The sequence below is a fragment of the Leuresthes tenuis genome, unplaced genomic scaffold (genome assembly GCF_036924035.1).
Source record: "Leuresthes tenuis unplaced genomic scaffold, fLeuTen1.0.hap1 SCAF_12, whole genome shotgun sequence".
NCBI lineage: Eukaryota > Metazoa > Chordata > Actinopteri > Atheriniformes > Atherinopsidae > Leuresthes > Leuresthes tenuis.
The window spans coordinates 8,691,683-8,704,460 of NW_027325366.1; the positions used below are offsets into that span (position 1 = coordinate 8,691,683).

Here is a 12,778-nt window from a genome sequence, read left to right on the forward strand (position 1 = left end):
CAGTAAATGTCCGGGAAGCAGACACCCTTTCCACTTTTAAGATTAGGCTTAAAACTTTCCTTTTTGATAAAGCTTATAGTTAGGGATGGCTCAGGTAATCCTGAAACATCCCATAGTTAAGCTGCTATAGGCTTAGACTGCTGGGGGACCTCATCTGTCACACCTTTCCTCACTTTGCTCTCTTTTTCCCTCTTTTCTGTCTTCTCAAACCCCAGCTGGTCGAGGCGGATGGCCACCCTTCCTGAGTCTGGTTCTGCCAGAGGTTTCTTCCTGTTAAAAGGGAGTCGTTCCTTTCCACAGTCGCCACAGGCACGCTCAGGACGGGAGATTGGACTGAAGACAAGTTTCGGTGCAATCTGTTGGTTTCCTTAGCTAGGATATTAATTTTTTGAATTGGCTCTATATGAATTAATTGGATTATGATTACAATGAATTGAATTCCAATTGGCTTGAATTGGACTATATTACTTAAGTGCCTTGAGATGACAATTGTTGTAATCTGGCGCTATATAAATAAAATTGAATTGAATTGAATTGAATTGCTACGTATATAGCAGCTGTGCTTCGATCATACTTTTTTCTCACTGTTGAAATATGCTATTTGAGTTTCATCATTGTGATTGGTCCTCTAATGCCAACACCATTGTTTTTACATGAAGATCAGAACACTTACATTGTCCTACAAGGTAATAACCCCATGTCTTCATATCAAATTGCACAGACTCAATTGTTGGGTTTCGATTAGCCAAATAATCAAAAAAACAACCTGCATATAATGAACCTGCTTCTTAGTTCGGACCCAAATATGCCTGACGGTATTTATTTTGGGCCATACCAACACTTGGTTTTAACATTTAATGTTGTGCCATGGTACCAAGACATTCCTCTTGTTATCAATGTGCATTTTTTTTAAATCACACACAAAGACACTGATTTGCTTTACCTAATGATTGCTTCAGTGGTAAAGGGAATCAGATGTAATGAAGGAGCTGATTAATAATTAAGCAAAGTGGAAATAAGAATAGTCAATCAGATGAACCTGCATAAAACCACAACTCTAACACTCACCTGATCAACCATGAAAAGTTCAATCTAGAAATGAGTCCACTATGTGATGGTGGACAGATTTTTTTATTTTCAAAAAGAGTCCATGAGTTTAAAAAAAAAAAAAAAGAAAGAAGAAGAAAAACTCAGTCAGGCTCTGGCTGTAGCTTTATTTTTTAATGTTTTTTCATCTGCCTTTCAGCCAAAAAAGTAAATATTTTAACAAAAAAATGTTCTTGTCTCCAAAAAGTTAAATTTTCTCAATTATTTTTTTTAAAGGCATACCGTAGTTTGTCTTAATTTTCTCTGACTCATCTTGTTGCTGAGCAGTCTAATTTTCTTGTTTGGTGAGCAAAACTCATGTCCACCCTCTGATTATGGTTCTGAAAGTCCTATATATCATGTACCATGTAGATCCAGGCCTCTGCGAAAGTAGCATACAGTGGTTGATGTGCCACTGACATATCAACCATTAAGAATCTTAGGAAATCGCCTGACAGCCCAATCTCAGAGGCCTTCATATCCCCAGTCAACCTTTGGCTTTGCTGATGTCTGTGCCTCTGAGTACAGCAAAGACAAAAAAAAAAAAAAATCTCCAGCCAACTTGTGTTCCTTGGTCAGTTCTTATTGGTACTGCAGAGCAGCAGGGTATTTCACATTCCCTAGTGCTTCTCAAATATTTTTTTCTGCATGCTGCCTCCCTGACTGTACAGTTTCAGTTTGCCGTCTCTTTCACTTATCTTTTTTTTTCCCTCTCCGTTTTGTCCTCCAATACTCTTCTGCTGCTTTTTGGTGCTGTAGATCTTTCAGGTGCAGAAGGTAGGCTCATCCTCCTCATTTCCACCTCAGATAATCACTTCATTTTTATTTATTGATTAAGGTGTTTGCTTCAAATTGTGTCCCAGTAAATGATGGAACTCCATGACTGCTCTCTCCTGCCCTCGTTTCCTATCTCTTCTTAGAAATACTACGGCTTGAACACCAAATTAGATGACCGAGTGGACAGCAAATGGGGAGATATTGAGCAATGGATGGTACACTCTCTGTACTAAATTATGACTCTTTTACTACATCCTATTAACAACTGTTTGTATGTGTTGCTACATCTCTACATATTTTGAAGCCTAACCTTGCGTTTGTGTGAGGCTGGTTTGTTTTGAATTTCAGCTAATTCCTGTAAAACCTTTTTTGGAATGGGATTATAATGAGTCCAAGCTTGGCCATAAATGTTAATCCACTTATTCGAATAAGCAGGGTGGCTGTTCAGTTTTAAGCATTATCATCTGCCCTAATGGTGTGAGATTGCATGAGATTTGATCTGTTGATTTGACTGCTGTAGATACTTAATTACTAATAAGGCTTAGTGGGACACATAGTTTTACTGATCATTATGTACTTCAATGACAATAGTGTGCTTGCAACCTCAAAGGTGATAAAGTTTTATGTTACGTTTTTTTTCAATTAATAATAACATGAATTTACATGTAGTTTGATTTTAAATTGCCATGTGTTTGAAGCTTACTGTGTCACTGGTGGGTTGCCTTGATCGCTGCGTGATTTTCATAATTTTGAAGGCATGAATGACTGAATGCATATCATTATGTTACATGAAACTTTTTATAGAAATTGTCTAGACGAGTCAGTACCTTGGTAAAATTAATGCTTTGTGCAGACAGATTCAGGTAAACCAGATACCTAGTGATTGATCCTATTGCAGCTGACGTAAGGAAGGTCCTATCCTGCATTGTTCATAAACCACAGAAATTCTTCTTTACTGAAAGCATGTAGAGCATCCACCTCGTAATTTGTCACTGCTGATGTTGGTTAATTCTTACCTGACATAGTCTCTCTTTTTGCTGCAACTATAAACAATCTTCTCTCAAGACAAATTTATTGAGTCTAAAGTAACAACAACAATAATAATTCTACTTCATCGCTTAGCAAATATCAGCTAAATTGGTGAGTGAGTTTTCTAGAATAGTTACAACTCCATATCAGATAAAGTTGGGGCCATATTGAAAGTACAAAATGTGCAGACAGTATGAACCATCAGTGTTATCTATTTTGTTAATATACATGCATTCTTCCATTTCAGGCCTGCAAAACTTGCCAAAAAATGTTGGGAGGATACAGCTTTTAACACTGCAATGATCCCATTCCTTCTCACAACACTTAAGACATATTGGCACTAAAGACACCAAGCAGTGAAGCAGTTATTTTGTCCCACTCTTCCTGCAAACAAGCATTTTTTTGTTTAAAAAATGTCCATATATTCTCTGCAGGGGACAGGTCAGGAATGCAGGCAGGACAGTTCAAGTATACATACACTCTTCTCCCTCAGCAATGTCTTTGTGTTGTCTTCTTATTGTAGAAAGGCTTCCCACAGTGATCTGTTCCCAATGTAGTTATATCTGTTTGTTGATGAATGGCAATTCTTGATGAGAATAGATTTTATTAATGAAAAATATATATATTTTTTTAATGCTTCTATTTCCTATACTCCTATACCCTATATAACTCTTTCTGGCTTGGAGATCTAGGATACCCTTAAGAGTCAGAAAGTGTACAAAGAAATTACTGCATAATGAATATTTCTGAAGGCATAACATAACAAATGCAGGATTTTTTTCAATTAATTACAAGATAAATAATGGAACTAACTATCAGAGCCAATCATTAACAAGGCAATCACAGCTTGATGTTCTACTGTAAAATCAAAATTTAGCAGACACATTCCAATTAATTTAATTAGTTTTAATCCCATTTTTTTTCCTTTTTTTCTCTTTATACCTTGCCTTGCTGGTCAACAGTCGGTCTGTACCAAAAAGCCATAGTTTTCTTCCTCTTGTATGGTGTTGTTGATCTTTGACATCTATCTCCTCCATCACGCCTCTCATCCCTCCTCTTCTCCATCTACACCCTACCGCTCCCTCATCCAGGAGGACAGTGAGAAGTACTCTCGCTCCTCACAGATACAGACGGTTTGTTGTCCTTCCTCTGTTTCCATCTCATGCTTTTCATTTCCTCTAATTTTGAAAGATAACTGGGAAAAATAGTGAAGAATTCAGCCATGGTTTGCTGTTGATCTCTAAATATCTTTGCCCATAGGTAAAGGTAAAAATAACAAGAGCAGCATGCAAATCAAATTTGTTGTCATTGTTGACATTAATCAAACATTGTGTCCATTTCAAAAACTAACCATCCATTTCACTCTCTACACAGCTGTCAGACGACGATGAGCGGATGTCAGTGGGAAGCCGTGGCAGCATCAGGGTCAGTATCACTTAAACAGTGCATGCAAAAAAATTAATGGATAGATAAATAAAATTATGAAAAACATACCCAAACTTTTCCTTGAACTTTTCCACCACTTGGTTGTCATAACATTTGACAGACTATGTGCCTGTTAGTAACAAGGTGCAGTCAGTGTGGCTGCCCCTTATTAATGATGTTGCCTGTTTTGTACAGTCTGATCTTGACTCAGTTGGGGTTTATGGTGGAGGGGTAAGGGCCTACATTGTTCAAAGGCTAACAAAGTATGTTTGTGACCCTGCATTTGAACTGAGTAGATGTAACTATACTGACACTTTGTTCTGAATATCTAATTATTATATGCATGATGAAAGGGAACTTAGGCCTTACCTTGTTTATGATTTGTGTGTCGTTGTGGAAAACTTGAGTGATTGTGTTGGGTACTGAGTTTTAGGAAACAATGCATGAATGTGTGCTAACTTCTCTCAAGTGATTCTTCAGGGCTTGTTTTTGCTGTTGTAAAGGAACATTCAGTATCTTGGAATCAGTTCAATTTGATTTTGACAAAAAGAAACACTGCATTCTGTTTTTCTCCAAAAAACAGAGTCTGCACCATTTTAGGCTCTGTTATGCCTCTCTGTGTTAAGCTCTATTATGTGCTATGCTCTGTTATTGTGGAAAAATACTTCATACTAATGGCTGTTCTGGGCCTAATGATAATGGTATTGATATTTGTCTGGGTCAGTTTATCAGTTTAATCTTGTCTTTGTTGGCATCTAACTGCTGTCTAGCCTGTGTAAAGAATACACTGTGCATGCATATATTGTGTGATGCTACAGGCTTCTGATCTTGTCTTGATTTGGTTTTATACTTCACTGTTCTCTTTCCCTTTCTCTAAGGGCTCCTCCCTGCATAAGAAGTCTAAGAAAAAGAAGAAGCATAAGTACAAAGACAGAGATGTATGTAAGAGCCCTGTAAATGTGGGGAAGAAAATTTCAGATGGTCTGGACAGAAGTGACATCAGTGCGTCTCATTCTTGTTTTTTATTCACAGAGAAACGGCAATGATGATGATTACAGTGTCATGTCCGGCAGGGTTAGTAGATGTGTGTTGAATTGACTGTAGAGACATTTTGGTGTAATATGAGGCAACGCTTGTTAGCAGTACGATACCGCCTGTGGTAGAAAAGTTTAAGCAGTAGCTGCATCCCATCACTCTCCTCTCTGTTATGTTATCAGTGCTCAAGACTCAGTGATGAAAGCAGAGTGTGTCACTCCTCCAGGATAGATCTAACGGTGCGTGTTGGCCATATTCACAACGATAAGCCACAACATTAAAACCACCTGTCTTATTGACGAGAAGGTGTTAACTACTACACTTGTCAGTTGTTTATATGCTGTGGAGGATTCTGTTTTTGTAGTTTTGCGTTTGGTTTGAACCGGATACACCTACCATGTGTTCGTCTCCATTATTTTGGTGCAAACTACAGAGTGTGGGGACAAAATTGGGTTGATGATGGTTTGCATGTCTCCATGCTGAAACAGGATTTCAGATGTTGCCATTGTATTGAAACTATAAATCAGGCCGTAAAAACTGCTGCTTACTCTTAACAGTCTGTAAGTTGAATCTAAAGTGCTGGCGTTGTCTTTGAATACGTTTTTGCACAAGTTTGATTTATTTTAGAGGAGAGAGATTTAGTTAACAAAAGTTTTTAAAAAAATGGTAGCATTACGTGACAAAGAAAGAAATACTGGAAAAATGTTCAAAGGCATATGAATAAATAATAGCAGCCTTTCTTTAAATTTTGTACTGGTCTTACCTGGCCTGAAATAATTTCTCTGCGTTTTTTGGGTTAGTATGTCAGCCAATCATAAATGATTGACTTCCAATGATTGACAAACTCCTATAAGGGACTTTTTGTGATGGCTGCATATCAACACAACAGAATGCAGTGGAAATAAATCTGAACCTATGAATGTTGAAATGCATCTGTGTGCTGTCAGTGGAATGGGATAAATCAAAGTTTGTTTGCTGGTGTTTGATGTGGTCACCTGTGCTCCCTGCCTCTCAGAGCTCAAGACTGAGTGATGACAGCCGGGTCTCTCGGGCCTCCAGATTAGACCTGCAGCCGGTGGGTGGCTCTGCACTGAAAGCAGTTTATTATTGAAGTGAAGGTCCATTGCACACATTTTTTGCATTGTCTAATGTTCTGAGATGCGTTATCATACGTTTCTTACCTCTCAGGGTCGTGATTTTGGTCTGTAGTTTCTTGCAAAAAACTTTTGATCTCATGAATGAATTTAATCTTTTCTGTGCTCAACTTCTTGCTGTGACATTAATCCCGGTTGTTGTTTCTCTGTTCACACATTTTGAAAAGCATGCTGGTTGTCTTGTTGGCCCTCTTTGTATTTATGACAAGCTCACTCACTTCTTCTTAGATGCACACACAAAGCTTTGTTTAGTCTAAAACTAGAAATGTATGACAATCACATCAAGTATCAGTTAAGCATGTGTGTGCTTGTTTTTGTTCATATTTGGAAAAACAGAGTTATACTTCACTGGTTCTAACTCATCGCTTGCATAGTGTGAAGACATCTAAGACTTGTTGACGTGATATTGGGTCTGACCCTCCTCCTCCTTGGTCATCTCTCTTGCTTCCTCCTTCCAGGCCCCTTATGCTTCCTCAGACTTCTACAGTCTCAATGGTCTGTCTTCTTCCAGAGACCTTGGCTCAGCTTTTAATGGTTATCAGGTCTATATACAGTACAGACAACTGCTAACAGCCAGATACACACAGATACTTAAGAATAGGGGTGGGGAGATTTTTTTAATTATTATTATTATTTCAATAGCCTGTCCAAACATCCATTTTACTTGAAATTGCCAAAAGAAGAGAGAATTTAGTAAATATCTTACATATTATATTACATAGATATCTTGCTATTTCTAATGTAAACATTGTTCGCTACATTTCTTTTGTAGTTCCACAGGTCACTCAGTCAGATCACCCAGCATCTCTGTCATAGGGTTGGCTCTCCTCCCTTCCAGCTTACCACTTGGTGTTAACTTGCAGCTGCAGTTATTCATTCACAACTACACTAGCAACAAAACTTATGCTAGTTTGTCTCAGTATGATTTATTACTCAAGTTAAATGCCTCTTCACTTTTCCCCGTTCACGCAGCACTGATGTCACTGCACATTTGTGTCAAGCAGTGAGGGCAGGATTTTTCACCACTGAGCAGAAAAATTACTTGATAAAATCAGTATAATAGAAATCTGTCGTATCACACACTGCTCACCAGTATTTGTCTCATAATATGTGCAGAACTCCTTATATGAAGACAGTCTATGCAGTGGGTCCCGTCGAGTCACCAGCTCCACCTCCCATGTAAGATGTTGGAATAGTGGTGTGATGTACATATCTCTTTGTTGGGTGTAAAAAGTGTCAGACTGATGATGTTTTTTTTAAGAATAGTGCTCATCTGCTCAGTCTGAATGTGGTGAAATAGTGTAATGGATGGTTTGTGTCTTGCTTGTGCATGGAAGCTGTTTTTAATGAAAAATGAATAAAGACTTGCTAGTTCGAGGTTGGAGACTAATTTCTTGCTGTGTTGGACACTAAATATCCACTAAGCTACTGGTGATTAGGAAATTTAAAAACTTTAAAAAAAAAATTTTTTTACACCATTCTATCAATGTGTGCGTGCTTGTTTTAAGAAACATAATGGTGTCTTCTCTCTGCAGCCTGTAGAGTACACTAGTTATCGCAGCCCCAGCTCCAGAGCCTCCAGCAGGGCCAGTTCAGCCCGCGCCAGTCCAGTGGTGAGAGTCTCCCCACCAGTCGTACAGCTCACAGCCACGGGGGTTTGAAATTAATTACGTCAGTGAAACACCATATAACAATTTGGGTGCCATATGAGTACATGAATGGATTAAATTTTCGGATTGTTCTTTTTTTTTATTATTATAATTATTTATTTATTTATGATTGACAAAAAAGTATCTGTTAAATGTATAAACAGGTCTTGTTCACTCATGGTGTAACACTATGAGTTGGCATATTTTTTCTGAATTCCCCTATGTCGAACATTTTTGTTTTGTGTTGAAAGAATACACAGGCATTTCCTGGTGAACCTTTATGGCACTGAGGTTACGGTTTGCCATCTTATGACTGAATCATAAAGCTGATATGAACTCACTGCAAGTCACAGATCATAAAACAAAACCAAAACTGACACTTATCTTAATGTCTCAGTAATGTTCCCAAATGGGTGTGGTAGTTTCTGAAATAATCAACAATGTTCTTGAAATAATTTCAGCAATAATCTTTACAACAGTCCCAAAAATATCTAGCAGTAATTCTGCTCCACAGGGAAATACAAACGGTCTGTTTTAGGGTCACAAAAGCTATCACATGTGCTTGTCACAGTCCAGCTTTCCTTTAATTTTGTAAGAGAGAAAAGAAGAGGCTAGCTGCCTATCTCTCCTGATTTATACTGCATGTACAAGAGGAGCCCTGCCCTTGCCTTTACAAGCTCAATGGGGACCCTGATCCAAAAATACAAGATTGCAAGATTGAAGATCACTGCTTTTATCTTTGTCTGCTTTGAGCAGAATGATCTGCTTTTACACCTCTTTTTACATATCCATAGCACAGTGCATTCTTTTGTGTGCTGTAGTGTTTTTTATTTTCTGCAAGTAGCTCGTTAAAGTTAGTCGTAACTAGTTTGTCCTCTTTCCTCCTTTTCAATTAAGATTTTTCAAGTTTCTGTTTTGATATCCTGAGTGTTTGGCTTTTTTGTTGTTCTGCTTTGCCCCCCGGTGGCTGTTATAGGACAACTGCAGTTCTGTTGCCAGTTTTTTGAGGAGTGCAGCCAGTAGCAGCAGCCTCCCCAGGGACCTGGATGATCTTACTATTCCAGACTTTTCTCATGTGAGTCGCTTTGTACCTGCAGGAGGCCAAAGCCGTGATGTGAGCTGAATTTCTGTGTTGTTGCTTTTTGTTGCCATAGTCCTTTCCCATTTTGTGCACATCATTCTGCAAGGAAGACTTGACTGTACACTGGGTTTGTGACTGTTGAGGCAATTTGTCTTTGATCCAGAAGTGAATGCTACAGTCTTGTCTTGCTTTTGTAGTGCAGTTGTACTTAACAACTGAAGATTAAGATTTGTTTGAAGTGATTTTTAACATATGATCTATTACTGAGCCAAGTTCAGTGTCAGTACTGATGTCATATACTAATATTTGCACGATCTCTTTGCTGAATATTTTGAAAAGTAGACTGAAATGCTTGGAGGAGGTTTGTTCTGTTGCTTTTTTTGTCAGGTTATGTGATGGTAGATCGTCTCACAATTGCTGAGATGGTGAGGATTTTAGGACCTCCCCTGTGCCTCAGCTCATCCCCTTGGCACTTTGGCCAGGTTTTCAGTGTCTATTTGTTCTGATGTCTTGTTTTTTTGTGTTTCTGTAGGTGGAGGACAGAGAATTTCTTGAGAAGGTGAGTAAATCTCATCACCAAATGCCATTATTTTTGGCAACATCAGTCCATTATGAGTAAAGACTAATCTATATGTTTCTCTCATCAGGGATCTCGAGCAGCTTCCGCCTTAACAGCAGCAACCCTCACCTCTTTAGGTGGGACATCTTCCCGGCGAGGAAGTGGAGAGACAGCTTTAACTGTGGATGCTGAGAGCTCCCTACGAGAAATCAAGGTAATGTCCTGAGGTTGGAGATCATTCTCTTTACTATTGTGATGCTAGTTTTAAAACCACACAGCTATTGAAACATTAAAAAAAAAAATAATAATAAAATAAAAATTTCATTTGGACTGCCACTGAAACGATAAAGCTATTACTTTTACTTAAACATTAAGAATTGCTGATTTTTGTAACTGAGATCTTGTTTTTTTCATGTAATCTTTCATGGTTTCCCAAACACATGTGATACTGTAAATCTTTGCTGTAGTTCCTGGCAGGCAATTAAGCGTAATTTCAGTTTTATCCATACAAGTACAGTAAAATAATTTGGCTCCTTTTGAAATTAATAATTTTTCTTAGCAGTGAGATAGCATCTCAGTCCTGAGACAATGAGTAATCTCAGGCTAATACCTCCTTATTTACACCACACAACCATTCTCACAACCAGTATCTTTGTCTTGTCCGTGTACTTGTCATTCTTTATTCAAAACACTCACACTGTTATCATCTGATCACCAATCTTTCTGCTTCACCTTTACTGTCACTGTGCTTTGCTGCTCACCACTGCTGCACTCTTCGCTAGGAGATTCATGAACTCAAGGATCAAATTCAGGATGTGGAAACCAAGTACATGCAGAGCCTAAAAGAAGTCAAGGTATAAGCCTGAGACCCTGCAACAGCTCACAAGCTCACACTCTACTAACTGGTTTGCTGTCCCAAGCCGTGACTGCTTGTCTTTTTATTCTTTTGATTTACTCACTATAGAGCACATTTTCAACTCTCATAGTTTAGCGAACGATGACTGTTCTGTTGTCATGACTGGAAAACATTTAATTGTGTCTGCAGTATTTTAGGAGCAGTACTGGTGCTTTGGGAGCAAAGAAAAAGACAGACACACATCGAGAGTAGTATCACTTCTTTTGTGAGGCTCAAATGTTTAAGGCATAATTTATCTTTTTTCAAATTTGTGTGTAAAAGTACAAAAACACTAATCAAACTGTAAAAGTTGCATCTGCAATTTTACATTTGGCATTTGTGTGTTGGCATGTACTACTTTACCTAATTTTCCATTAAAGCTGCTCTACAGCTTAGTACACAGGCTTTACCTCTGCCAGCTGCTCTCATCCATTACTATAAACACTTATCTTCATTAATTCATAGTTTGGTTTGAGAACAGGTCATGTTTGCATTTGCATCTGCATCTGTAATATTCCTATACTCTCTGTCTATACATCAGGATGCTTTAGCTGAAGTGGAGGAGAAGTATCGTAAGGCCATGGTGTCCAACGCACAACTGGATAACGACAAAAACAACCTGATGTATCAGGTGGACACACTCAAAGACTCACTCATGGAACTGGAGGAGTTGCTGTCTGAGTCTCGCCGAGAATATGAGGAGAAAGTCAAGGTACAGCCGGGAGACAAAGAGAAAAGGATTACAATATGCTATGTACTTCATCTAAAAAGCAAAATTTAAATTCGAATGGCCTAAATCTATCTATCAAAGGTAATTTTTTAAATATCTAACGTCATGAAATGGACCAAAAGACAAAGCAAATCCACTTCTACTGTCTAAGTAAAAGTAACACATTCTCAAGCATCCATATTTAGCATTAGACATTTCTCCATGTTATCTGATGCAAGTTTTGCAATTGACAGAAAATTTCCATTCAGATTGACATAGTAATCTAAAGGTTCTGGCTTTTTTCATGATACTGTGTAGAAACTTTTCCTTCGGTTATTTAATTAATGCTGTCTTGCAGCAAAGTTACTCTTGAGAATATTCTGACTAGTTGTGAATCACTTTCTTAAGGCACATTGTAAGAAGAGATGAGAAAATGATGATGATGATGATGATTATGTAAAATTGAGCCGACAAGAAGTCACGTTTCAAGTTATCACTGCATCCTGTAATTATACCAAGCCAGAATGTAGTCACCACTTAACTGAGACTGACTCTTCACAAATGATGCATAAAGACATACACAACATATATATGTATAATTACATATTAGTATAATTGCCAAAAGGGGACTGTAATGTAATGTTAATGCATTTCTAATACACAACTGTTCTGACTGAACAAGATGAAGACATCAGTTTTACATCATTTTCAACATCATGATTTGATCGATGTTGAAAATGAAAACAATTGAGTTTATTAGTTGTCGTCAAGCTACCGTCGAGAGGGTTCCAGGTTCCACTCCCTGCTGGGGCCTTTCTGTGTGGGGTTTGCATGTTCTCCCCGTGTATGCGTGGGTTCTCTCCGGGTATTCCGGCTACCTCCCACTGTCCAAAAACATGCATGTTAGGTTAAAGGGGAACTCCGGTATTTTTAAACCTAGACCTTATTTCTGGCATGAAATACGTTTATCTACATAGCTACTGTTATGTGGCTACTTGCAGCTATAGGAGAGCTAATGGAGGGATTTCTACACACACCTCTACTGGGACCACTTCATCCACACGCATGGCTGCAGCACAGCTCATTCACTCCGGTAAGAAAGTCCATCTTACTCAAAGTCGTCGTTCACATTGTCAAAATTTGACAAATATCCTGCCATGTTGCACAAAACTAGCAGTAGCAAATTCTGTGTGAAGTTAGCCGACTGTCACAGAGAAAGGAGTAAATAAACTCTAGGGGGGCATAACAGCACCTATGAGCCAACAGAGCTATAGTACACGTTCATTCATTCATTCTTCTTAAAGTATTGGTGAAATAAAGACAGATAATTCCTTATTTAGAGGCTGCATCGTCCCTGCTCTGTTACATGGATATACGCT

General features: G+C 38.3%; 1 protein-coding gene across 2 annotated transcripts in view; it reads left to right on the plus strand.

Moving 5' to 3' along the window:
* Nucleotides 1-12,778, plus strand: part of lrrfip1a (leucine rich repeat (in FLII) interacting protein 1a) — a 49,554-nt gene that overhangs the window by 22,163 nt on the left and 14,613 nt on the right. The window contains exons 3-19 of one of the 2 annotated variants that reach the window (XM_072396522.1): nt 1,846-1,863; nt 2,007-2,078; nt 3,984-4,025; nt 4,267-4,317; nt 4,513-4,548; nt 5,196-5,255; nt 5,350-5,391; nt 5,535-5,591; nt 6,368-6,427; nt 6,965-7,048; nt 7,623-7,685; nt 8,042-8,119; nt 9,132-9,230; nt 9,769-9,795; nt 9,884-10,009; nt 10,578-10,649; nt 11,232-11,402. In XM_072396522.1, the coding sequence (XP_072252623.1) occupies nt 1,846-1,863; nt 2,007-2,078; nt 3,984-4,025; nt 4,267-4,317; nt 4,513-4,548; nt 5,196-5,255; nt 5,350-5,391; nt 5,535-5,591; nt 6,368-6,427; nt 6,965-7,048; nt 7,623-7,685; nt 8,042-8,119; nt 9,132-9,230; nt 9,769-9,795; nt 9,884-10,009; nt 10,578-10,649; nt 11,232-11,402 (1,158 nt within the window). The remainder of the gene's footprint in view (nt 1-1,845; nt 1,864-2,006; nt 2,079-3,983; nt 4,026-4,266; nt 4,318-4,512; nt 4,549-5,195; nt 5,256-5,349; nt 5,392-5,534; nt 5,592-6,367; nt 6,428-6,964; nt 7,049-7,622; nt 7,686-8,041; nt 8,120-9,131; nt 9,231-9,768; nt 9,796-9,883; nt 10,010-10,577; nt 10,650-11,231; nt 11,403-12,778) is intronic. The other variant, XM_072396521.1, reaches the window with a different exon arrangement.